A 24953-nucleotide genomic window follows, 5' to 3' on the forward strand; every position below is an offset into this window, starting at 1 on the left:
ACGATGGCAGAGACAGTGGTTTAGAGGAGTGTGTCCTGACCGCCTGGGTGTGACAGGAGAGGATCAGAGTATAAAGCACCGAAGTCTGATGTAATGTACGCATCCCACCTGGGTCGAGTAATTTTTCCCCCGTTCTGAATCCCCATAGACGTGTTTAATATCACGTCAAATAAGAACTGTGTTCCAAAAATAAACAAATGATCCCGGCGGATTGACTCTTATGGATATGAAGCATCAACATACAAGATTTGTGTTAATAATATAGTTTGGAATACAACACAAATCTTGTAGCCTTATGGGGGTCCCTGTCATAGGGGAGTCCTTGATATGGAAACGTTTTGAAAACAACTGATTGAGTTGGTTTTAGTTTGCAGTTTAGTTGTAGGCTATAGTTTGGGAAACCCAATTATTAAACAATAATGTTAAATATTCAGACTAAAAATATGTCATTTTCATATCATTCAAACAGGTTGTATTTACCTGCAGCACTATTTTTTTTGTTTTATGACGAGCGTTACGTTTTCCACTCGGTTGCTTTTTTTTTTTTTTTTGCTGTGAGAGGGGGAAACACTAACACACGTGAGCTGTGTGAAGGGATTAAATTGCATGACTCAAACTCTCAAAGGGACAGACTTGGCAGCTCTGCACGCGACGAATACAATCGTCACCTGCAACAAACAACACAGATGATGAGATAACCTCACGGCACGCTAAGGGGGTGCCCCATAGAAGGAAGATCACAAGCTGGTATAAGCTCTTACCGACCAGGAGGAAGAAAGAGGGAGAGTGTGTGGGTGTGTGACGCTTATAGGGTGTAGGGTGTGCTTAATTTGGTATAATGCTGTGGTTGTCTGTTACAGTGGAGTTAATCAAGATAACATTTCTAAGTATCCTGTCTATTGTTATAGGTGTGAATCTAAAACACCACACCGGCCGCACTCTTTGTTCCCACAGAGCCCATTCTAATATTATGCAAGAGTGCCTGTTGACATTAAGACAGCTGCTCTCTCAACCAGCAGACTGACAAGAATTAAGTTAATACATACAGGATTCATTATAAAATGTTTACTAGTCTTTTCTAAATTCACAGATAGATATAAGCCTTAGTAAAATATAGTTGAAGACCTTTTGTGGGATAATAGGATCATTCTGTGTTTAAGTCCGTGATTAATGGCAACATTATTGAGAAAAGGGTTTCTGGCGTTCCCTCCAGAGGGGAGGGGCTGAGTTCTCCAAGACGGGGGAACGGTGGGGGAACCCAGGAGGAGAGCGGGTTTCTTTTAAATAACCTTAATCATGTAGATCATTCATACAACGTCGGACATGTTAATGTTCAGCCTTATGATAGTCTTTCCCAAGTGGTAGCTTAGTCACAGTTATCAGTGAAGAAAGCGTGCCACTTTTTTTGAGCAGAACAGGTTCTTGGGAGCTGGGAAGGGCGGTCTTCCACACCATTATGTTGCGTCTCGGTTCCGTAGGCCGGAGCGTAACACTGGCGGAGACAATAACCTTTTTAATGCAAACCGATCCATGTGAATCCAACAATAGAAAAGGAAATGTTATCCGATCTTTGTGAATAAAATTATAGAGACAGCTTTGGTAACATTGTGGGAATAATATGTTGACCTAATAAGTTACATAACAATACGTTGTGATACAATGTGAACAGAATTTTCACTATGCGGGGTCACTCAAGTGCAACATTTGCAAATTCTAGTTTCGTATTTTGAATAGGTCTATATCCCTAGATGATATTTGATCATGATAGTCTTTCCCAAGTGGTAGCTTAGTCACAGTTATCAGTGAAGAAAGCTTGCCACTTTTTTTGAACAGAACAGGTTCTTGGGAGCTGGGAAGGGCGGTCTTCCACACCATTATGTTGCGTCTCGGTTCCCGTAGGCCGGAGCGTAACACTGGCGGAGACAATAACCTTTTTAATGCAAACCGATCCATGTGAATCCAACAATAGAAAAGGAAATGTTATCCGATCTTTGTGAATAAAATGATAGAGACAGCTTTTGTCTCTCGCAGACACTGTCTTATCAGTGTCTTCGAGAGAAATAATATAGCTGGGTAGAGCTGGTTGCTTAAGCAACCAGCTCTATGAAAACTATTCCAAAAGAAGCGACTATTATTATAGGCCAAATGAGCACTTTAAACTTATACACATAGGCTTTTGAAAATAGCAAATCTTCAAGCTCACAACAATGCGTTGTGAGCTTGTAGATCTCTTATTTTAAAACATATATATATGTATTGAAAAAAGTGACAAATGTTTAATATTTTTTAAACATTTTAACAACACAAATCTTATACATATTAATTTCCTTGACATGAACATTTTTGAGAACCACTTTTTATTTTTTTATTCATAGGAAGCAAGAACAAATAAGCAACTACACTTTAGAAACAAGCCCAAAAATACGCAATCCACAACTATCAATGTTTACTAGCTACTTTACTCTCTCTCTCTCTCTATGTGCGTGTGCGTGTGCGTGTGCGCGTGCGTGTGGATGTTTTACTAGCATGGGGACAACCATGCTGAAGTCGAGGAGATGATGAGGTCGACATGTCTCTATGGTCTGAGGACAGAGAAGTAGGGAGAGTTCAGCTTCAGCCCAGCATTTAGTCCATGGGCCCAGGCCAGAATTTTCACTAATCAGGGACACTCAAGGTTGCAAATTCTAGTTTGGTATTTTGAAAAGGTCTATATCCCTAGATAATATTTCAACATGATAGCCCTTCCCAAGTAGTAGCTTAGTCCCAGTTATCAGCCTTCAATGACACCAACCATAGTTACAAAGAATGAAAAAATCGTCTAACCTTTTTTGAATAGAACATGTCATACAGAGGGGAAAAAAACATTATTCAATCTCTTTCTTTCACTTATGAACCTTATGAACCACACATGAACCCTAGCATGCCTATTCTGGAGCAAACATTCAGCAAATGGATTGTCTACAAGCTCACAACACCTCAGGTTGTGATACAATGTGAACAGCATTTTCACTTTTGCGGGGTCACTCAAGTGCAACATTTGCAAATTCTAGTTTTGTATTTTGAATAGGTCTGTATCCCTAGATGATATTTGATCATGATAGTTTTCCCACGTGGTAGCGTGCCACTTTCTTTTTAACAGAACATGTCATACAGAGGGAAAAAATGAATTTTCTCTCTTTCATTCACTTAGATAATAATAATAATAGCTTGAATTTATATAGCGCCTTTCATAAACCCAAGGACGCTTCATCAAAAACAATGAACTACTAACAGACAAGCAAACAAAACAACAAACAACTATAAGCCATAAGCCTGAGAGAAGTGTCTTTTCAAGGCAGCCTTAAAAGGGTTCAGTGTTGGAGCGTGGTGAATTCCTATTGGGAGAGAGTTCCACAGGGCTTTAAGTTTTACACTTCACGTTCTGTGCAGATTAGCTACAAAACTTAACCTAGATGTGTTCATTCCATGAGCTTTTTTAATATAGGATAATCAAACTTATTAGCAATTGTATCAAGGTCGATTTCAGCTACAAAGGAAAAAAATCCACAAAGTGAAAAAATACATTCTCTCTCTCTCTTTTTTTTAGGATTGGGTTCTGAGCCACCGATTGGGATCCCAGCCAGCACATTGTAAAGAGGTGGTTCCAGCACATTGTAAAGAGGTGGTTCCTTTGGAGGTTGGTGAGTTTATAAGACAGCTGTCCTGTATCAATACTCACTGAGTTCCAGGATGGAGGCTTGCAGAGCTTTGCTGCTTTTCCTCTGCTGTCTGAGTGAGGCTGAGGCCATGCCAGCTGACGTCCAGTTCCAGCTGAGCTTCGACCACAACGAGAACCAAGGAATGGCGTTGGAGCTGAGCTTCGACCAGCATTTTTTCGTCACCAGCATTTTTCGCCATTTTTCGTCACCAGCATTTTTCGTCATTTTTCGTCACCAGCATTTTTCGTCATTTTTCGTCACCAGCATTTTTTCGCCACCAGCATTTTTCGCCATTTTTCGTCACCAGCATTTTTTCGTCACCAGCATTTTTCGTCATTTTTCGTCACCAGCATTTTTTCGTCACCAGCATTTTTCGTCATTTTTCATCACCAGCATTTTTTCGTCACCAGCATTTTTCGTCATTTTTCGTCACCAGCATTTTTCGTCATTTTTCGTCACCAGCATTTTTTCGTCACCAGCATTTTTCGTCATTTTTCGTCACCAGCATTTTTCGTCATTTTTCGTCACCAGCAATTTTTAGTCACCAGCATTTTTCGTCACCAGCATTTTTCCTCATTTTTCGTCACCAGCATTTTTTCGTCACCAGCATTTTTCGTCATTTTTCGTCACCAGCATTTTTCGTCATTTTTCGTCACCAGCATTTTTCGTCATTTTTCGTCACCAGCATTTTTTCGTCACCAGCATTTTTCGTCATTTTTCGTCACCAGCATTTTTTCGTCACCAGCATTTTTCGTCATTTTTCGTCACCAGCATTTTTTGTCATTTTTCGTCACCAGCATTTTTCGTCACCAGCATTTTTCGTCATTTTTCCTCACCAGCATTTTCTCGTCACCAGCATTTTTCGTCATTTTTCGTCACCAGCATTTTTCGTCACCAGCATTTTTCGTCATTTTTCGTCACCAGCATTTTTCGTCACCAGCATTTTTCGTCATTTTTCGTCACCAGCATTTTTCGTCATTTTTCGTCACCAGCATTTTTTCGTCACCAGCATTTTTCGTCATTTTTCGTCACCAGCATTTTTTCGCCACCAGCATTTTTCGCCATTTTTCGTCACCAGCATTTTTCGTCATTTTTCGTCACCAGCATTTTTCGTCATTTTTCGTCACCAGCATTTTTTCGTCACCAGCATTTTTCGTCATTTTTCGTCACCAGCATTTTTCGTCATTTTTCGTCACCAGCATTTTTTCGTCACCAGCATTTTTCGTCACCAGCATTTTTCGTCATTTTTCGTCACCAGCATTTTTCGTCACCAGCATTTTTCGTCATTTTTCGTCACCAGCATTTTTTGTCATTTTTCGTCACCAGCATTTTTCGCAATTTTTCATCACCAGCATTTTTCGTCACCAGCATTTTTCGTCACCAGCATTTTTTCGTCACCAGCATCTTTCGTCATTTTTCGTCACCAGCATTTTTTCGTCACCAGCATTTTTCGTCACCAGCATTTTTCGTCATTTTTCGTCACCAGCATTTTTCGTCACCAGCATTTTTCGTCATTTTTCGTCACCAGCATTTTTTCGTCACCAGCATTTTTCGTCATTTTTCGTCACCAGCATTTTTCGTCATTTTTCGTCACCAGCATTTTTCGTCATTTTTCGTCACCAGCATTTTTCGTCATTTTTCGTCACCAGCATTTTTTCGTCACCAGCATTTTTTTCGCCACCAGCATTTCTTATTGCCCCCCCCCATTAATAACTTCTGTATCCGGGCCTGCTCCAGAAGGTCCAGAATCCAGTACCAACCTCCACCAACCTGAAAATGCAGTTTTACATGACATCACATGAAGTTCATTAATCCAGTATTCAGCCTAATTAAATGTGTGGTAAAGGTCATTAATCCAGTATTCAGCCTAATTAAATGTGTGGTAAAGGTCATTAATCCAGTATTTAGCCTAATTAAATGTGTGGTAAAGGTCATTAATCCAGTATTCAGCCTAATTAAATGTATGGTAAAGTTTATTAATCCAGTATTTAGCCTAATTAAATGTGTGGTAAAGGTCATTAATCCAGTATTTAGCCTAATTAAATGTGTGGTAAAGTTTATTAATCCAGTATTTAGCCAAATTGTGTGGTAAAGCTCATTAATACAGTATTTAGCCTAATTAAGTGTGTGGTAAAGTTCATTAATCCAGTAGCCTAATTAAAACCAGTGAGTTTCACTTACCAGAGCATGTGATTGGCCGTTTTAAGAAGGATGGTAATAGTTTTTGAATGCATACAATAAAAACTATGAAAAAAGATTTAAACAATGTGCCTGGACTCATCAATATTAAAGCAATGAGGATGTTGAACTATAGAGTATTGGTTCTCCACCTTTTCTGGATCAGGACACACTAATCTCTAGTGTTCAAAGCATGTTTATTTTAATGACCAATCAATGGATTGCGTTTCGGCTGACCGGCTTGGATCAACATACTTTAAGTTCCTGTTCATCAGTATAAAACTCATTTTCAAGGTTTTTATGTTTATATATTAAAGGTTTCATAATCTCTCAAGAACAGATTCTGCTCTGCGTTGGAATCTGTCGTGAAGGTTCGTCATAACGTGTACACACTGGCCTACAAGTGGGCGTGCCTTCAGATCAGGATATTGTTAGTGGGAATGAAAACATAGTCGCACCACTATGGAAGTGATGCGCTGAAGGCAGACCAAAACCCTGGTTTCCTTGCGCACAGGTGTTACGTTGTCAATGTCCCAGAGCCAACTGACATATGAACAAACAGCAGAGGTCGCTGTTTTTCCTTTTCAGTTGGTTCTGGGTTCCCAGATTGAAGGTTTCATGACATGCTGGTTTTAGAAAACATTAAGTCTTCATCATGGTCCTTCAAACGTGTATTAAAAAGTTTTAACCCATTAAGACCGGGAACGTGTCTGTGTCATTTTAGATTTTTTGGCTATTCAGAAATATCAGATATACAAGCTCATAGCGCGGCACCGAGTGCCGCACTATGAGCTTGTAGATCTGCTATTTTTGAAAAATCTCGTTTTTATGGGGAGGGCGGGGGGGGGGGGGGGGGGTTCAAAAAAAGTTAGGATTTAGAAAACATTTTTAGACTCGCCTCAGGTCTTAATGGGTTAACCGAAGAATCCACTCCAGTGAGCCATGGCAGGTTTTTTTCTGTGTTCTGAGGAAGAAAAAAAAAACTACTTGCCTGCGGGTGTCGCTGTTGAGGGCTTTTTTTTGCCTGTCAATCATCACCGCCCCCCCCCCCCCCCCTCATGAAAGGTGAGGAAACTCCTTGACACATTTATTGGAAAAAAAGTTGGTTTTATTTGTTAAACTACTTTTTAACATACAGCATATGCTGTTAACCCATTAAGATCTGGAACGCATCTGTGTCACTTTTCGAATTGAGCTAAAAAGCATTATTTTACACTTTGGCTATTAAAAAATTGCAGATATACAAGCTCATACGGTGCCGTGCTATGAGGTTGTAGATCTACTAATTTTGAAAAATCGTGAAAATGTGTGCAAATCTTTGAATATATATTGTTTAAAGCGAACATTTTTAACTCAAATCTTTGCTTCTGGGGGGTCCTGCAACAAAATATTTAGAGATGGGGGTCAGCGGCCAAAATACATATAATTTTGGGGGTCCTTGACATGTAAAAGTTTGAGCATCACTGATATAGAAACATACGTTTTCTCAGAATACTGTTGGGATTTAGGAGAGATTTGTAGAATCTTAATGGGTGAAATCGTTATGTACATTCCTTTAAAGTGACATAAAAACAATTGAATAAAAGTCAAATAAATGGCATGTAGAAACTAAACAAGCAACCAAACTAAGTGTGTATGAATGTAAATGTGTTAATACCAAACATGTACCAGGATCATTTGAACGTCAAACAGCTTGTCCGCACTCCATGGCCCCATTGATGCATTCATATTAATATAATAATGAATGTCTTTTTAAATCATGACAGTTGTGGACCGACACTGATGTTGTTCTACCAATAACTGCAGGTAATAATAAAAAAAGGAAAAGCTATAAAAAGAACTCTGCATAAGCATTTGCTAGTCCATCATGGTGAATGTACGCATTTAAATCCATTGACTGTTAAAAAAAAGAGCAAAAATAACAAACAACAACATGCACCATATATCCATACAGAAGATATGTTTTAGTATCTATGAGGTCTATTTTATATAGTCATGTTTTAGTATCTATCTATGAGGTCTATTTAAATAGTTATGTTTTAGTATCTATGAGGTCTATTTAAATAGTCATGTTTTAGTATCTATGAGGTGTCATTGTCATCCTTTATTAGATTGAATGACCATACATTTGTCTGGTGAGAAATCATGTGTAAACAAACTGAATAATAAAACTATGTTACCATTTAACTTTATAGCTTCTGCCCTGTATGAATCCTCATATATTCACACATTTGACATAAACTGCAACTAAAGAGTTCCATTGATAAAACTATGAAAAATAAATGTTAGCTAACACTTTTTTTCACGGACGAGAACTAAAACAAAATAAAACAAAATATGTACTAAAATAATGCACATTTGACAAAACAATGCATTACAGTAGACTAAATCAACTGTAGATGCAGTTGACCAAATCACAAAATGTCAACTAGAAACAACTTAAAATGATATAAAAATGTCTTGTCAAAATAAACACTGGCCGCAACTAAAGAGTTTTCCCCCCCGTATGCGTCTTCATGTGCGTCTTTAGATTATCTATGCGACCACAGCCTTTGCCGCAAACCGCGCAAGTAAAGGGCTTTTCCCCAGTATGCGTCCTCATGTGTCTTTTCAGGAGATCACTTTTACTGAACCTCTGTTCACAAACTTTACAACTAAAGGGTTTCTCCCCCGTATGCGTCCTCATGTGTTCTTTCAGATCACGCATCAGACCACAGCCTTTGCCACAGACCGAACACGTAAAGGGTTTTTCCCCGGTGTGCGTCCTCATGTGTTGTTTCAGACTGCTCATCTGGCTACAGCCTTTGCCACAGACCGAGCAAGTGAAGGGTTTCTCCCCTGTGTGCGTCCGCATGTGCTGTTTTAACGTGTCCATTCGACTACAGCTTTTGCTACAGATTATGCAAGTAAAGGGCTTTTCCCCTGTGTGCGTCCTCATGTGCGACTTCAGGTGAACGGTTTGGCCGAACCCTTTGCCGCACACCGTGCAGGTAAAGGGTTTCTCCCCCGTGTGAGTCATGGTGTGCGTCTTCAGATGGCCGCTTTGAGTGAACAGTTTGCCGCAGACTTTACAACTAAAGCTTTTCTTCGCCGCGTTTGACGATTTGGGATCGCTGGGTGGCGGCTGACTGTTGCTAAGAGACAGGTTCAGAGCGGCCTGGTCGTCCCTGGTCTCCCACTCCTCACTGTCTTCGGTGTCGGACTCGGGACAGTGTGTGGAGGGGGGCTGGTGGGCAGAACTAGCTGCTTGCGACGGAACCCAGTAATCTACGTAAGCTTGTGTTTTCATGTGTTCAGTGGAGGGGCCGGCTAGAGGCTCCGTCTCTGTGTTTTCATCATCATCATCATCATAATCATCCTCGTCTTCACTTTTCATTGTTAATGTCATTGTTGACCCGTCGTCGGCCTCCTCTGGTCTTAGAGGCATCTCCACCTGTTCCTCTTTAATCTGAAGAGGTTCTGGTTCCTCCTCCTGGACCGGACTGGAGCTCCTCTCCTCCTCCTGTTGAGGGGAAACCTCCTCTTTACACGCAGGGGGGTCCAGGGAGTCTAGGCAAAAAGAGAAAACACAAGAGAAAACCATTAAATGTTTTTACTACAAAAATTCATACAAAAACAAATGTCTCTAAATGAATGCATGAGCAGGGACCTGCACCTGCCCTTTGCCCTCTTGACCAGAAGTGCCCTTTTTTCCAGTTTACAGCAGGGGTCTTCAACAGGGGGTCCTGGACCCCTAGGGGGTCCTCAGAGTTACTACAGGGGGTCCGCCAAATCTTTATGTGATATGATTTTTCTTTTTGCCATAACCACTCGAAATCTAGCATCCATTTTCTGAGGAGAACTTTAGCCAAAAATAGCCGATCTACAAGCTCACAACGCCTCGCGCTGCGAGGCGTTGTGAGCTTGTAGATCGGCTATTTTTGGCAAAGAGGTATAGGTGTAGAGGGAAAAAAGAGCTGACCAAGTAAACAAAAAAAAGTATAATTTACTTGAGCACCTGCCCCTCAAAATGTCTGTGCACGCCACTGTGCATGAGTGCATGGGGCAGCCAGTGGCTCGGGAGTAGAGTGGCCGGATTGGAACCGTGAGGTTCCCAGTTCGATCCCGGGCTCCCCCAGAGTTAGTGTGAAAGTGTCCTTGAGCAAGACACTGAAGACTCAAGACACTTGTGCGTTTGGCCATTGAACCCATTGAGACCTGAAGCCGATTCTACATGTCTCCTAAATCTCAACAGTATTCTGAAAAAAGTATGTTTCTATATCAGTGGTGCTCAGTCTTTTTCATGTCAAGGACCCCCAAAATGATATGTATTTGGCCGCTGACCCCCATCAAAATATTGTGTTCCAGGGACCCCTAGAAGCAAATATTTGAGTTAAAAATTTGATACATTTTGTCATCGATATGTGTTTATAATGTGTTTATAGCCATGTGTCACGTGAAGCTTAACCAATCACTTTGTTGACGCACCTGACCAATCAGAACGTTGATGCACACGGACAAAGTCAGGTACAGAGCGGCTAGTAGGGGTGTTGGAAAAAATCGATTCGAATACGAATCGCGATTCTCATGTTGGACGATTCAGAATCGATTTTCAAAAAAAAATAAAAAATCGATTTTCAAAAAAATAAAAAATAAAAAAATATATATATTTTTTTTGGGAGGATCTTGGATTTACCTTTGTGTGTTTACATTATTATCAGTTGATAAAACCTATGTTTTGAATCAAGAATCGTTTAGAATCGAGAATCGTTTTGAATCGAATCGGAAAAAAATCGCACTTGAATCGAAAAAAATCCAAAAAAACCTAAAAAAAAAAACGATTTTGAATCGAGAATCGTTTATTTTGAAAAAATCGATAAAAATCGTGACCCCAAGAATCGGAATCGAATCGATTCTTGAGATAAGCAGACGATTCACAGCCCTAGCGGCTAGCGCCGCTAATAAAAAATCACACCCTGTGTGAAGTGAGTGGTGCCTTTGATGAGCCACCGTATTGATGTTGTCATCAATGTTTGTGGACAGACAGACAGACAGACAGACAGACAGACAGACAGACAGACAGACAGACAGACAGACAGACATACGGACACACGGACAAAGCCAGATATAGTAGTGGTTGCCTTCGGCACCACTCAAAAATCACACCCAGTGTGAAGTGAGCGGTGTGGTCATCACAGTGGCCATCACAGTGATGGAAGCTCACGTTTTAAGTGCATAGTCCTATTTATAGATTATTAGTGACATTAGTGTGTCAACTCACAATCATGGATTAACCCATTAAGACCTGGAACTGTGTCATTTTTAGATTTGAGCTAAAAAGCATTATTTTACACTTTGGGCTATTCAAAAATAGCAGATATACAAGCTCCGTATGTGCCGCGCTACGAGCTTGTAGATCTGCTATTTTTGAAAAATCTTGAAAATGTGTGCAAATCTTTGAATATATATATTCTTAAAGCAAACATTTTTAACTCAAATCTTTGGTTCTTGGGGTCCCTGGAACAAAATATTTTGATGGGGCTCTGCGGCCAAATACATATACATTTTGGGGGTCCTTGACATGAAAGAGATTGAGCACCACTGATATGGAAACATACGTTTTTCAGAATACTGTTGAGATTTAAGAGACATGTAGAATTGGCTTCAGGTCTCAATGGGTTAATTCAAAAATAGCAGATCTACAGGTGCCGCGCTATGAGCTTGTAGATCAGCTATTTTTTTTATTGTGAAAAAGTGTGCAAATCTTTGAATATATATATATTTTTAAAGCAAACATTTGTAACTCAAATCTTTGCTTCTGGGGGGTCCCTGGATCAACATATTTTGAGATTGGTCCACGGCCAAATACATATAATTTTGGGGGTCCTTGACATGAAACAGTTTGAGAACCACTGATTATAGCAACATATTTTTTGTTTTAACTGTTAGGATGTAGAAGACATTTGTAGAATCCCCCAGAAGCAAAGATCAGCATCGAGTTAAAAAATGTTTGCTTTATATAGCAGCTCGTAGCACGGCACTCGGTGCCGCGCTACGAGCTTGTAGATCTTTTTTTTTTTTTTTTAAAGCCCAAAGATATCTAAAAATGACACACAGATGCGTCAAACGGTCCTCTAAAAATGTCTCTCTCTTCGGTGCAGAGAAACTTGAAAAGCTACTGACACACTTATCATGTAATGTAAGCGCACACGCGATTTGCCCCCCCCCAAAAATAGCAGATCTACAACTTAAAGCTCATAGGTGCCGCGCTATGAGCTTGTAGATCTGCTATTTTTGAATAGCCAAAGAAATCTAAAGTGACAGAGATGTGTTCCCGGTCTTAAAGGGTTAACGTGGCCGGTGGAAAAATGGTGAAACTGGGGGGACATGGTGGAGAGACTCCGTTCAAATAAAACTATGATTAAATATACTGACAATTTCGTCAACAAATAAAAACTAGATTTAAATGTCAGTGAGGGACCTAGTGGAGAAGAGATCCAGTAGAACTAAAAGACAAGTCATTTTATGGTTGGTTGCGCTCGGGTGTTGCGCTCCGAAAATAGCCAATCTACAAGCTCACAACGCGTCGCACTGCGACACGTTGTGAGCTTGTAGATCGGCTATTTTCAGCATGGAAGAAAGTGTAAAATCGGCCACTACGACGCCATCAAGGCACCGCCAAAATACATTTTAGTCGACTAAATCAACTTTAGATTTAGTCGACTATAATCTCATATTTAGTCGACTAAAACTAGACAAAAGCTAAACAAATTCAGATGACTAAAATATGACTAAAACTAAATGGAATTTTATTCAAAGGTCTATGACTAAAACTAAATCGGAATGTGCTGACAAAATCAACACTGCACCGAAGTCTCTGCTAGAAAGCGGCGAGGTCTCTGCGGCGGAAATACGAGCCATCTATGGTCACATCTTAGGACCATCTGTGGCATTGGAGCCCTCTGTGTGCGAGCATTTTATATTTCTCTGCTTACCGTTCTTCGCTCAGCACCTGCTTGTTGGTTTCCCCTTTTTCATACATCCTGATTAAACATCCTGCAAAGTTTGCTCAGATCAGCAGCAGCAGCAGCGCCAGCGGCACATCTGCAGCGGGAGGAGGACACACATCTGGCCAGCGATAGTTAGGGATCTCCGGGGCCTTTGCAAGGGTGGCCAAGCTCATAGCACCGAGTGCCGCGCTACGAGCTTGTAGATCTGCTATTTTTGAAAGATCTTGAACATTTGAGGAAATATTTGATTATTCTTTTTAAGGGAACATTTGTAACTAAAAGCTTTGCTTCATGGGGGTCCCTGGAACAACATATTTTGGGGGTCCGCGGCCAAATACACATCATTTTGGGGGGTCCTTGACGTGAAAAAGTTATAGAACCACTGATATTATAGCAACATTTTTTTATGCTAGATTAGAACTAATATAAAGCGAGCACTTTCTTTACCTGAGACGGTGTCACCCCTGGTCTTCCTGTGTAGTGACATCGATGTTGACACGTCAGCCTCCTCTTCCTGTTCCTGTTTAATCTGTGGAGGACTGGAGCTCCTCTCCTCCTGTTCACAGGAAACATCTACACACAAGACAGGAAGGAGAGAAGAAGAGGTAGATTCAGCACAAGGACCCAGCATCCGGCAGATGTGTTCCCGGTCTTAAAGGGTTAAGGTGACTCTCCACCAAACAGACTACAACAGACTGGCAGTTAATCTAGTTCAGCACAAACTGTCGACTCGGCCGACGTTAAAGGGACATTTCGCAGATTTTGCATCAAACCCCTATTTTTATCTAGGTCTAGGACCCATAAACATGATCCTGGTGTGTTTATTGTGTTTTATCTTTATTTTTAGATTTGTATCCATATCCTCAGAGACTATGAGTCATTTGACTCATAGTCTCTTTATCTCACCTTATTTCCTGACTACAATGTAGACCACACCCCCACGCAGCCTCCCCTCCCCACAAGGAAGGGCAGTGCCCCAAAGCATTATGGTCATTGTAGTAATGCAGCACTCCAGTCAAACCCCAGTCAAACACACAGACTACTATATTTTTCTGGCCATAGGGTGCAAATTTCAAATTTTACTACTGTTATCTACTACAAATATTATTAAGATTGAGTGAAGTTCTTCCAGGGGTGAAATACTCCTTTAATGAGGACTCGTTATTACAGGCAGTGTTGCCATATTTAACGGTCTCTAGAGAGAACGGCAAAGTAAAGTATCAGATGTGCCGTCCGTTTAGACGGGAACGGCGTTTTCGGGGCTTGAATCCGCAACTAAGTGAAACTAACTTCCAGAGTGGAAATCTTTGACAACGCTCCACGGCCCGTCTCCATGTAAACGAAGGAAACAGCAAAACGTGCGTTGTTGCCAGATGTTGTGAGAGAAATAAGCAGCCAGTTCTATGAAAACAAGCCCTAAAGAGGCGACTAGGCTACATTAGCACTTTAAACCTATACAGTACATTGGCTATTTTCACCATAAATATTTATTAATTCAGATGGTGGTCTGCGAAAAAATACAATAATTTGACATGCACATGTTTGAGGACTGTTTAAACAATAATAACATCTAAAAAAATAAAATAATAACTACACTTTAAAAAGCCCCCAAAAAAACGCCACAACCAATATTTACAAGCAACTTTACAGGAAAAACAAGCCCAACGTCGCTTATATAAGCGGACATGGCAACCCACAGATCAGCTGTGCACACTACAGCGTTTTCAATCCGTCTAAAGACAAAATAAAAAGTGAGAACACGACGACACGTTTTCACTAGAGAGCGTTGTTGTCTAAACGTGGCCTTAGTGAGAGAAATAAGCAGCTGGTCTAGGAAAACAAGAAAAAAAAATCATCTCCCTGCTTCATCTATTTCTCAGCTAAGGGGTCCGTGCTTCATCTCTCCCTCAGCTAAGGGGTCCCTGCTTTATCTGTCTCTCAGCTAAGGGGTCCCTGCTTCATCTGTCTCTCAGCTAAGGGGTCCCTGCAGTGTGTTGTGTAGCAGCAGTGTGTAGTTAGTGTGTAGTGTGCATGTAACAGACATCCCTTGGTGAGTAATAGCAGTGTCTAGTAGTGTGTAGTGTGCATGTAATAGACATACCCTTGGTGTGTAGCAGCAGCAATGTGTAGTTAGTGTGTAGTGTGCATGTAACAGACATACCCTTAGTGTGTAGCAGCAGTGTGCAGTGGTTGTCCATCTCGCGCTGCAGCAGGCTGCACATCCACTCTGCGGCCGCACTGAGGCGCTCTAACAGCAGCGCTCTGACCAGCGCCACCACGCACACATCCACGGTGTGTTGTTCCTCCAGAACACACGCTATCTGCTCTCCCAGTGACGTCATGTGGTCGTTAACGGACCGTTTAAAGGACGTTTTCAGCGCTTTGTGCGACATGTTGTCGTTTCAGCCGCTTTGTTTCCTCTGGACATGCGCTGCCACACTTTGAACCCGGAAGTTGTAGTTTTATTGTATAGAACTACACGTTCTCTCACACTACTTCCGGGTCAAAGTTGGTGTTGCCATGTTTTCATGAGAGAAACAAGCGGTGGTGGGAAAAGTACTCAAATTCTTTACTTAAGTAAAGAGTATCAATACTTCAATGTAGAAGTCCAGAATTTAAAATGTTACTTGGGTAAAAGTACAGAAGTATTGGCATCAAAATATACTTAAAGTACCAATAGTAAAAGTACTACAATGTTTGAAAATAGCAGATCTACAAGCTCACAACGCGTTGCGACGCGTTGTGAGCTTGTAGATCTGCGATTTTCTAATAATTTATATCTGTACAGTAACTAGTAACTAAAGTTTTCAAATAATTGTAGTGGAGTAAAAATACAATATTTGCCTCTGAGATGTAGTGGAGTACAAGTAAAAGTGTTTTATAAACTGGAAATACTCCAGTAAAGTAACAGTACAGTAGTACAGTACTTGAGTAAATGTACTTAGTTACTTGACACCACTGGGCACTTATGAGCACTTTAAACCTATATAGCTAGGGTACACATTGAACAAAACATTTTCAAAACTCTTGCAATAAATTGTGGAATATTTGACACATTCTAACAACATAAAACATTCATTAAAATGTTTGAGAACCACTGGTTTAAATAATAATGTTTTTTGTTTTGTTTTGTTTAGGAAATAAGCCTAAACAAGCTACACTTTAGAAACTTCGCTTATAATAAGCAGACATGGCAACGCTGGTCAAAGTATTTCAGGAGCCACCAGGCGCTGTTGGGCTTTGTTGCTGTGTGTCGCCCCCTGGTGGAGAGTAGTGGTGTAGACTAGAGTAACCGAGCACATTTACTCAAGTACTGTACTTATAAGCACGATTTTGAGATGTTTTTTTTACTTTACTAGCATTTCCAGTTTTTCAGTACTTTTACTTCTACTCCACTACATCTCAGAGGCAAATATTGTACTTTTACTCCACTGCAATTATTGGAAAACTTAGTTACTAGTTACTTTGCAGATATAAATGATTACATTATAAAACATACATTAACCACTTCAGCCGTAATTTATACCTAGGCGTGGAGAAAGTGAAAGAAGACAGAACTATCGGAATCGGAATACTCTGTTACAAAATTAAAGTCCGGAATTAAAAATAAATGAGTATTGGTATCAAAAGGTACCAAAAGAAGAAAGTACTCATTGTGCAGAATGTCCCATTTAACAAGTTTTCAAATGTATAAAAATCTTTTGAAAATAGCAGATCTACAAGCTCACAATGAGTTAAACCATTATTTTATACTTTGCCTATTCAAAAATAGCAGATCTACAAGCTCATAGTGCGGCGCACTATGAGCTTGTAGCAAATAGCAAATAGCCAAGGTATAAATGTAGATCTGCATTTTTTTGAGTGAAAATCTTTGACTATATATTTTTTTAAAGCAAACATTTGTAACTCAAATCTTTGCTTCTGGTGGGGGTCCCTGGAACAACATTGAGATGGGGGTCCGCGGCCAAATAGCCTACATATAATGTTGTGGCTAAAAAACAAATTGGTACATTTTGTAGAATCCCCCAGAAGCAAAGATTTGAGGTACAGATGTTCACTTTAAAATATATATATATTAAAAGATTTGCACACATTTTCATGATTTTTCAAAAACAGCAGATATACAAGCTCTGAGCTTGTAGATCTGCTATTTTTGAAAAGCCGAAAGTATCCACAAGTTTCCTAGGGGTTGTGGGCATCACTTAGAATTTGATTGGATTTGATTGGATCAAATTCACAGGAAGTGATGCCCACAACGCCCTAGGAAACTTGTGGATAGGGCATAGCAGTGGCGGCCATTTTCTGGTTCCACTTCAAAATAGTCAATGCATTTTTCCCATTGACATTTCCAAAAATATTTATATCAATTCATTTAAGCCTAGAATCAAGCCATCCAGGGTCCTGGTGAATCATGACCATAAAAATGTTTTTCTGTGATTTATTTTTTGGGGCGGTGTAGCCGCCCCCTATAAGTGAGTTTTGGACACGACCAAAAGATTTGTATACCCCCTAACCCTTCCATTGTTAATGCAAATCGATACTTTGCAAAGTCAGCCAATCACATTACAGCTAATGTCATCACCACTAACTGTAATGTGATTGGCTGACTTTGCAAATTCAGGACTGTGATTGGCTAGCGAAACACATGACACATGTGCAGCCCTATGAATAGCAGTATGGACTTGAATAAATACCCTTTGTTTTGCCGTTTTCAAAAAAGTTTTTTCACAGAATGAAACTTTTTATGGTCATGATTTACCAGGACCCTGGATGGCTTGATTCTAGGCTTAAAATAATTGATATAAATATTTTTGGAAATGTCAATGGGAAAAATGCATTGACTATTTTGAAGTGGAACCAGAAAATGGCCGCCACTGCTATGCCCTATAGGACTCAGGCAAAAGGCGTGGCTTAGGTTAGGTTGACGTAGTTCGGGTGGCCATCTTGGATGAGCTCTATAACAACAGCTCGTATCAACAACATTGACAGTTACTCACAACGTGTCCTGAACGCATATACTACAACAAATGTATTGGTAAAGGACAGAGGATGGACCGGGCAATGTGTGACAAAGAGAGATACTGTACCATACAGAGAGAAGCTGAACGTGGACGCAAAGGCACACTACCTGGAAAAAATGTCATTACATCTGAGCTGTGCCCCAGATCAGATGTAATGACGATGCCAAGTCAGAGTCACAATTCATTTCATAGGCTGTTTTACCTGAAAAGCTTATTTGTGTAACAGAAATATAGTCATCTTGAGTACTGATTATTTATATATATATATTTATAATATTATTAGAGAAGTATTATTATTATTATTATTATTATATTGTTCATGGATCATTGAGTAAGCCCAATGTTGCCATATTTTGTTATCTTATGTTGTTTAGGCTATGTGATAATAATATAATGCTTTTAAATGGTTATCTTATGTTGTTTAGGCTATGTGATAATAATATAATTATTTTAAATGGTTATCTTATGTGGTTTAGGCTATATGTGATAATAATATAATTATTTTAAATGGTTATCTTATGCTGTTTAGGCTATGTGATAATAATATAGTGCTTTTGGGTTTGCGCTCCGCACCCGTACCCGTCCTTGCGTAAAGCTGATCAGATGAAAAAGTCACTGCCGTTTAAAATCAGAATCCGGGGGTAAGGACAGCTTTCAGAATCCGAGGTCCGAATAGTTGCGCAGAGTAGGAGTTGGAGTTCCTTGTGCACCGGCTGTGCACAAGGAACGGCGGAGCAATGTGCAGCAATGCTTGCGAATTGCGAGACACAACGTTTCATAAATAAATGACCCTGTCATGAGATGATTTCTGTAGCCTGAGCATTGATAAACGAGGGTGAAAGCTGTCTAATCTGATACAAAGTAGGCTATGGCGGCTTCTTCGTCTTGTGTAGGCCAACTGGGCATAAAAATAACAAGGACTGAGAGACACAGAAATCTCTATACATGGGCATATATCAGCATGCCCAAATGGGCATTTAGGCTACTGATGACATCAGGGATCTCCATATATGGGCGTAAAAGGGACAAGGACTGACAGATACAGATATCTCCATATAGGGGCATAAAAAGGACAAGGACTGACAGATACAGATATCTCCATAAACGGGCATATCGGTTGGTGCGGTGCGGCCCAAACTCTAGATGTCCGGGCTGCTACTTCTAGTATTTATATTTATCCACTGAGTGATTATGGTTGATCGATTGATTGAATACTTTAATTAACAGTTTGTAAACAGCACAGTGGTACGGTTTTACAATGACAAAAAGCCCTAGGGGCTTGTTTCCATTGTGGTCCTGGGTATTGAACACACAGGACCCAAAATACACTGTATTCAATTCATCAAGACATTTATTTTAAAGACTTCAAATTATTTACAATATACAAGACATCATTAACGCTAGAAGCAATGAACTTAACCCTCCAAAAAAGTTTAGGTTTAGGGTCATTTCTGGGGTTATACTTAGAAGATGTAAATACAACCTTTATTTCTACCCAAATAGAACCACTCAATATGACCCAAAATCAGTTTACACAGCCGCCGTGTCGCGTAGCATCCGATTCACTTCCGGGTCACGCCAGCTGCGTCAAATAAAATAAACTAGAGAAACCAGGAGACCTGGTTCTGCCAGACGCCCTAGTGGTTGAAATCTGAATGGCCGGACTTCGCATGACGTGTGTGCAGAGGAAAAGAGGGACAGACCGACCGACCGACCGACAAAGCCTCCTGTAGGCCGACCCCCTGGGTCTGGCAATAAATACATGCATATACTTTGCGGTTTAAAGATTATGTAACAGTGAAGTTATTAAAAATAAACACATGTAAAATGTCAGATGTGTGGGCTAAATACTAAAATAACATCTTACGATGGACTCAAAAAGTGAGTTTGGCCCAATAACAACCTGATACATTACATGTCAAAACGTAACCTCTGAGTATATGTTTAATCTGTCTGCTTGGCTGGTTTGATACGTCATCAATTATGGATAGCATGTCATTAGCATTAGAACTGTTATGACTGGATAGCAGCATCAGAATTCAGGATCCAGTGACATTTAAGAGAGAAATGTGTGCAAATAAAACATCTGCACAAATCAGTGTTGTTACACATACATGACATCAGTTTGTGTTGTGAGTGACCAGAGCGATCAGACCAGAGCTTTGTCAGCCTTAATCTGAGTTCCCAGAAGTTTTCGCCAGCTCTGGCGAGGAACTTCTGGGCCACAGCCCTGGTATTTGTGGGCGGGATGTACGTCACGCTCTGAATCTGAGCGGACACGCCTCTTACCGGTCTGAGAGCTGTGCAACTCGTCTAAAAAGTCCGACGAGAGGCAAACAGCAGTACACAACAATGGCGGCCGAAATTTCTCAAGGGGAAATTGCTTCCCGTCGATCCTATTTAGATGCATCACCCACTGCATGTGGATCCCGCCCCCTTTTCTTCATTGGCTGTTGATTTGAATCACAACGCAGTGGCCGCGCCCCTGCTGTCCAAGCTCCGACGCTAACCCTCCCAGACTATGTCAGCCTATATAAGCTGTTGCAGACGTCTACAGAGATCCAGAGGAATATTGAGAGGTTGAGCTAAAGGGAGAGAGAGAGAGAGAGAGAGAGAGAGACACAGGCAGCAAGTGACACAGTCAGTGACAGACAGAGAGAAATAGAGATGCTGAGCTGGTCAGTGCCCCTGAAAAGACGACCACAGACACATCACTTCTATGGTTGTGCTGCTGGGCCAGTGGAGGACAAGGTGTATTCCTTTGGAGGGTTCTTCTATAAGGGGAAAACCTACAACAACAAGGATCAGATTGATGTGCATGTCTTCAACACAGTGACTTTGTGCTGGATGACGTTGCCCCCAGAGACACCTGGAAGAGAAGAATGTTCCATTGATGTTCCCTCCATGCGCTACGGACACACAGCTGTACTGATAGAAGATATCATCTACATCTGGGGAGGGACGGTGAATTGTAAGACAAATGTTAATGACAAAAAGTGGTTTGCCATCACAGGGGACTGGGACAACATTCTTTATGGATTTGGTGTTGACCCCCACAGATGGTTCAAGCCCAAGGTTTCAGGAACTGTTCCAGAGGCGAGGAGGAACCACTCAGCCTGTGTATTGGAGAAGGTCATGTATATTCATGGAGGATGCAACCGGCAACCGATTAGATACATTAATGACATCTACAAGTTGGACACCACAACAATGATCTGGACTTTAATTAACACCAGAGGACCTACACCACCTGTTTCATCATCTCACTCTGCCACCATCATCGTGACAAAGATGTTTGTATTTGGGGGATATGGGCACCAGGACAACAACATCAGAGTGTTTGACATAGAGACCAACTGCTGGCTGAACACACCTTCTGCACAGCTTCTTCCAGCACAACGTCAGGGTCATGCAGGCTTTGTCTACAATGGAGAATTGTACATAGTTGGTGGCTACAACTATTATCTGAGGCGAATCTTAAATGATCTGTGGAAATGTAACTCCAAGACCTTTTCCTGGATGAAGGTTGAGCCGAAGGGGAAAGGCCCAGATTGGTCGGGTACAATGTGCTGTTGCATGGTGGGAGATCGAATCATCCTCATTGGAACACGATTCGTCTTACAGATTTTACACTTAAGTCCTAGTCTGGAGACGTTATGTAAGCTAGCAGTTATTCAGAATGGTCTGGATCAGTCTGGACTACCACACAACATCAGATGGGAACTGGCAGCCATGACAACAGCAACAGGACAAATAAGTAAAAAGGAATGAAATGAAAACATAGAAATAAACAATATTTAAAAAAAAAAGATTCGGTTCCAGTGTGAGAGAGAGAGAGAGAGAGAGAGCGTGCACACACACACACACACACACACACACACACACACACACACACACACACACACACAGAGCATGTTAGTGGCCGTCAGAGGCTGGGGCACACAAACTGATTTGGCTCTGTTCATAAACGGGAATTATGTTCAATATGAGCTGGTCAAAGAGTCATTTTGGCTGTTTTTGTCCGAGAGGCTGAGCGAGAGGGTACAGCACCCGGGGAGATCATTCTCACAGAGACAACCACACCGGCGGTGGCCAAAGACACAATCGAGAGGTGGATCAATAAACTACGGTGGTTCTAGCAAAAACTAGCTGAATAAAGACCAGATTGTAGAAGTAATTTTCAGACTTTCTATTCAAGGGACATTAAAGCTTCAGTGAAAGTTAGAACTACATGAAACATATTCCATTTTGATAAACATCAGTTAGTAATGAGGAAGTCAGAATACATATTGAACAATAGATTATAAATTATATTATGCACATAGAGCTCTTCACAGGTTTAAATGACAGACCCTAATGGACCCTAAAGGGCAGGCGGTCACCTGCCCAACTAAGATCTCGCTTCCCTTAAAAAACCCAAATAACCCGAAAAGATGTCACTGCGTGCTTAATGTCCTCAAAGTCACGCATCCAACAAGCTTTGAACTGAGCAAATTGAACCTTCTGTTCCAGAGATAATGGCCAAAACATCTTGAAAACGGCCACTTTCGCCGGTTTTTGATCGCCGATTTTCGACTGAGTTGAAATGTAATAAATCCTGGGGACGCCACTGGTAGGGCCTATTACAATGCCCTTGATCGCGGAGTTATTTTGGGGTGTGGCTTGCGGGTTCCGGACGCCCGATGAAGCGGATGACGCGTCTGGTGACGTGAGGTTGCTTCCGCTCCCGACCCGATCATAAACCCGAAAAAGTGATTGATCCCAGGCTAGACATTGAGATAGACTTACCTATATATATATATATATATATATATATATATATATATATATATATATATATATATATATATATAAAACATTCAAGACAAACACACTCACACCATGACGTTGTGTACTAAAATAAGTTTATTTTACTTAAAAATTGATACATTGGACAGACTGTGAACAGTTTTTTTTTTCCTTTTTCCTTTTTCTGGGTAAACTCATAATAAGGCACCAACCAGAGGCTGTACAAATAAAAAGACATTAAACATTGGATTCTTTCTTTTTTTATGACATAATACAGAAGTATTCCTATAGCGGTATTTCGTTGTCATTATTATTCCATGTTACAAAGTGGAGAGAGGAGAACCACTATGTTTACTGCTCGCACGTAATAATCCTCCCATACATTATTATTATTCTACCAGATCGTTGTTGTCAGGCAGAAACCTTGTAGGCTATCTACATATTTTAGCTTGTTTTTTTTTCTCCGTAAATTAACGCCCCTATTTGACCATACTACAGCAGAGGGGGAAAAAAAGATCTGCAAGCTATGAGCTTGTAGATCTGCTATTTCTTTTTGATAAATCGTGATTTTTTTTGCAAATCTTTGAATGTATATATTTTTTAAAATTGAACATTTGAAACTCAAATCTTTGCTTCTGGGGGGGATTGCACACATTTTCACGATTTTTCAAAACAATAGCAGATCTACAAGCTCATAGCGCGGCACCGAGCGCCGCGCTATGAGCTTGTAGATCTGCTATTTTTGAATAGCCAACGTATAAAGATCTACAAGCTCGAAGCGCTCCGCAAAGCGACACGTTTTGAGCATGTAGATCTGTGCTTGTAGATGAGGTTTTCCACTGGACAGAGAGACGACTTTCTGTACGGTTAGCCGTTAGCTTAATGTTTTACACACGCCAGAGAAGAACGCCGCGCCGCTGTGTTTCTGCTAAAATCCAAACGTTTTTGAAACTGGGCCGTTTTTTTTTATCCACCCGAAACGTTGATTTGAGTTAAAAATGTTTGCGTTCAAATATATATCTTTGAATATTATTCAAAGATTATTTTCACAATTTTTCAAAAAATAGCTGATCTACAAGAAATCAAAATTTCTACATTATTAAGTTATTAGAAACTCTTTTCTGTCTTTTCATCAAAACAATTCCAATTCAATTTGAAAAGCAGAGATTCAAAAGTCTTCCAAAGAACTGCAGATCTACAACCTTATAGATCTGCTATTTCTTTTCTTATTTGTTTTACAGTTTTTGCTTATAATGATCGTGTCCCCCCAAAAAACAGCAGATCTACAAGCTCACAACACATGCAGGTCTGCTATTGTTTAAACAGTTTGGGAAAACTTTGGAACATTTTTTATGTTTTGTTGAAACGTACGAACGGTTAAGGTTTCTTCTCTGGCGATTTGGGGTTGGTTGTTGCACGCACACGCACACGCGCACACGCACACGCACACACACACACACACACACACACACACACACACACACACACACACACACACACACAGAGAAGCTGACTTGAAGTCGATACGTTTAGGAAAACATACATCAGAAAAATCAATCTATTTCTGTTGCTGTTGGGCAGAAACCTTTTATCCCCATATTTCACCTCTTTATGTTTTTGTTCATAAACTAATGCCCTAGTTTATAGTGTTGCTCAAAAGTAGCCGATCTACAAGCTCATACTCTGTGAGCTCACAACGTGTCGTGATGATATACATCATCACGTCTGGCCTGTAATTACATAATAATTACATGTCCCCAACATTGTGACACAAAAGTATTAATCCATGAAGACCGGGAACGCAACTGTGTCATCTTGAGAGTTCTTTGGGCTATTCAAAAATAGCAGATCTACGAGCTCATAGCGTGACACAGAGTGCCGCGCTATGACCTTGTAGATCTGCTATTTTTGAAAAATCTTGTTGTTTTTTTTGCAAATCTTTGAATATATATATATATTTTCAAGTGAACATTTTTAACTAAAATCTTTGCTTCTGGGGGTCCCTGGAACAACATAGTTTGAGATGGGGGTCCGCGGTCAAATACATATCATTTTGGTGGTCCTTGACATGAACAAAAGTTTGAGAACCACTGCTGGCCACATACGTTTAAAAAAAAAACTGTTTTTAGAAGACATTTGTAGAATCCTCCCAGAAGCAAAGATTTGAGTTACAAACGTTCACTTTAAAAATATATATATATTCAAACATCTTAAAATAACACGGATTGAATGGGAGAACATGAGCTTGTGACTAAATGATAACTACATGGTTTCCATGG

The 24953-nt window shown here is 40.4% G+C and overlaps 1 protein-coding gene across 1 annotated transcript; it reads right to left on the reverse strand.

The window, feature by feature from the left end:
• Positions 1 to 7859: 7859 nt before the first annotated feature.
• Positions 7860 to 15279, reverse strand: LOC311058974 (uncharacterized protein). The gene is made up of 3 exons (XM_084076540.1): positions 15027 to 15279; positions 13313 to 13438; positions 7860 to 9425 (listed from the first exon to the last, which is right to left on the reverse strand). Exons 1-3 carry the CDS (start codon positions 15256 to 15258, stop codon positions 8362 to 8364), a joined length of 1422 nt encoding a protein of 473 aa, XP_083932666.1. The 5' UTR covers positions 15259 to 15279; the 3' UTR covers positions 7860 to 8361.
• Between the last annotated feature and the right edge of the window lie 9674 nt (positions 15280 to 24953).

The sequence above is a fragment of the Gymnoscopelus microlampas genome (genome assembly GCF_963454915.1).
Source record: "Gymnoscopelus microlampas genome assembly, chromosome: 13".
In the NCBI taxonomy this organism is placed as follows: Eukaryota; Metazoa; Chordata; class Actinopteri; order Myctophiformes; family Myctophidae; genus Gymnoscopelus; species Gymnoscopelus microlampas.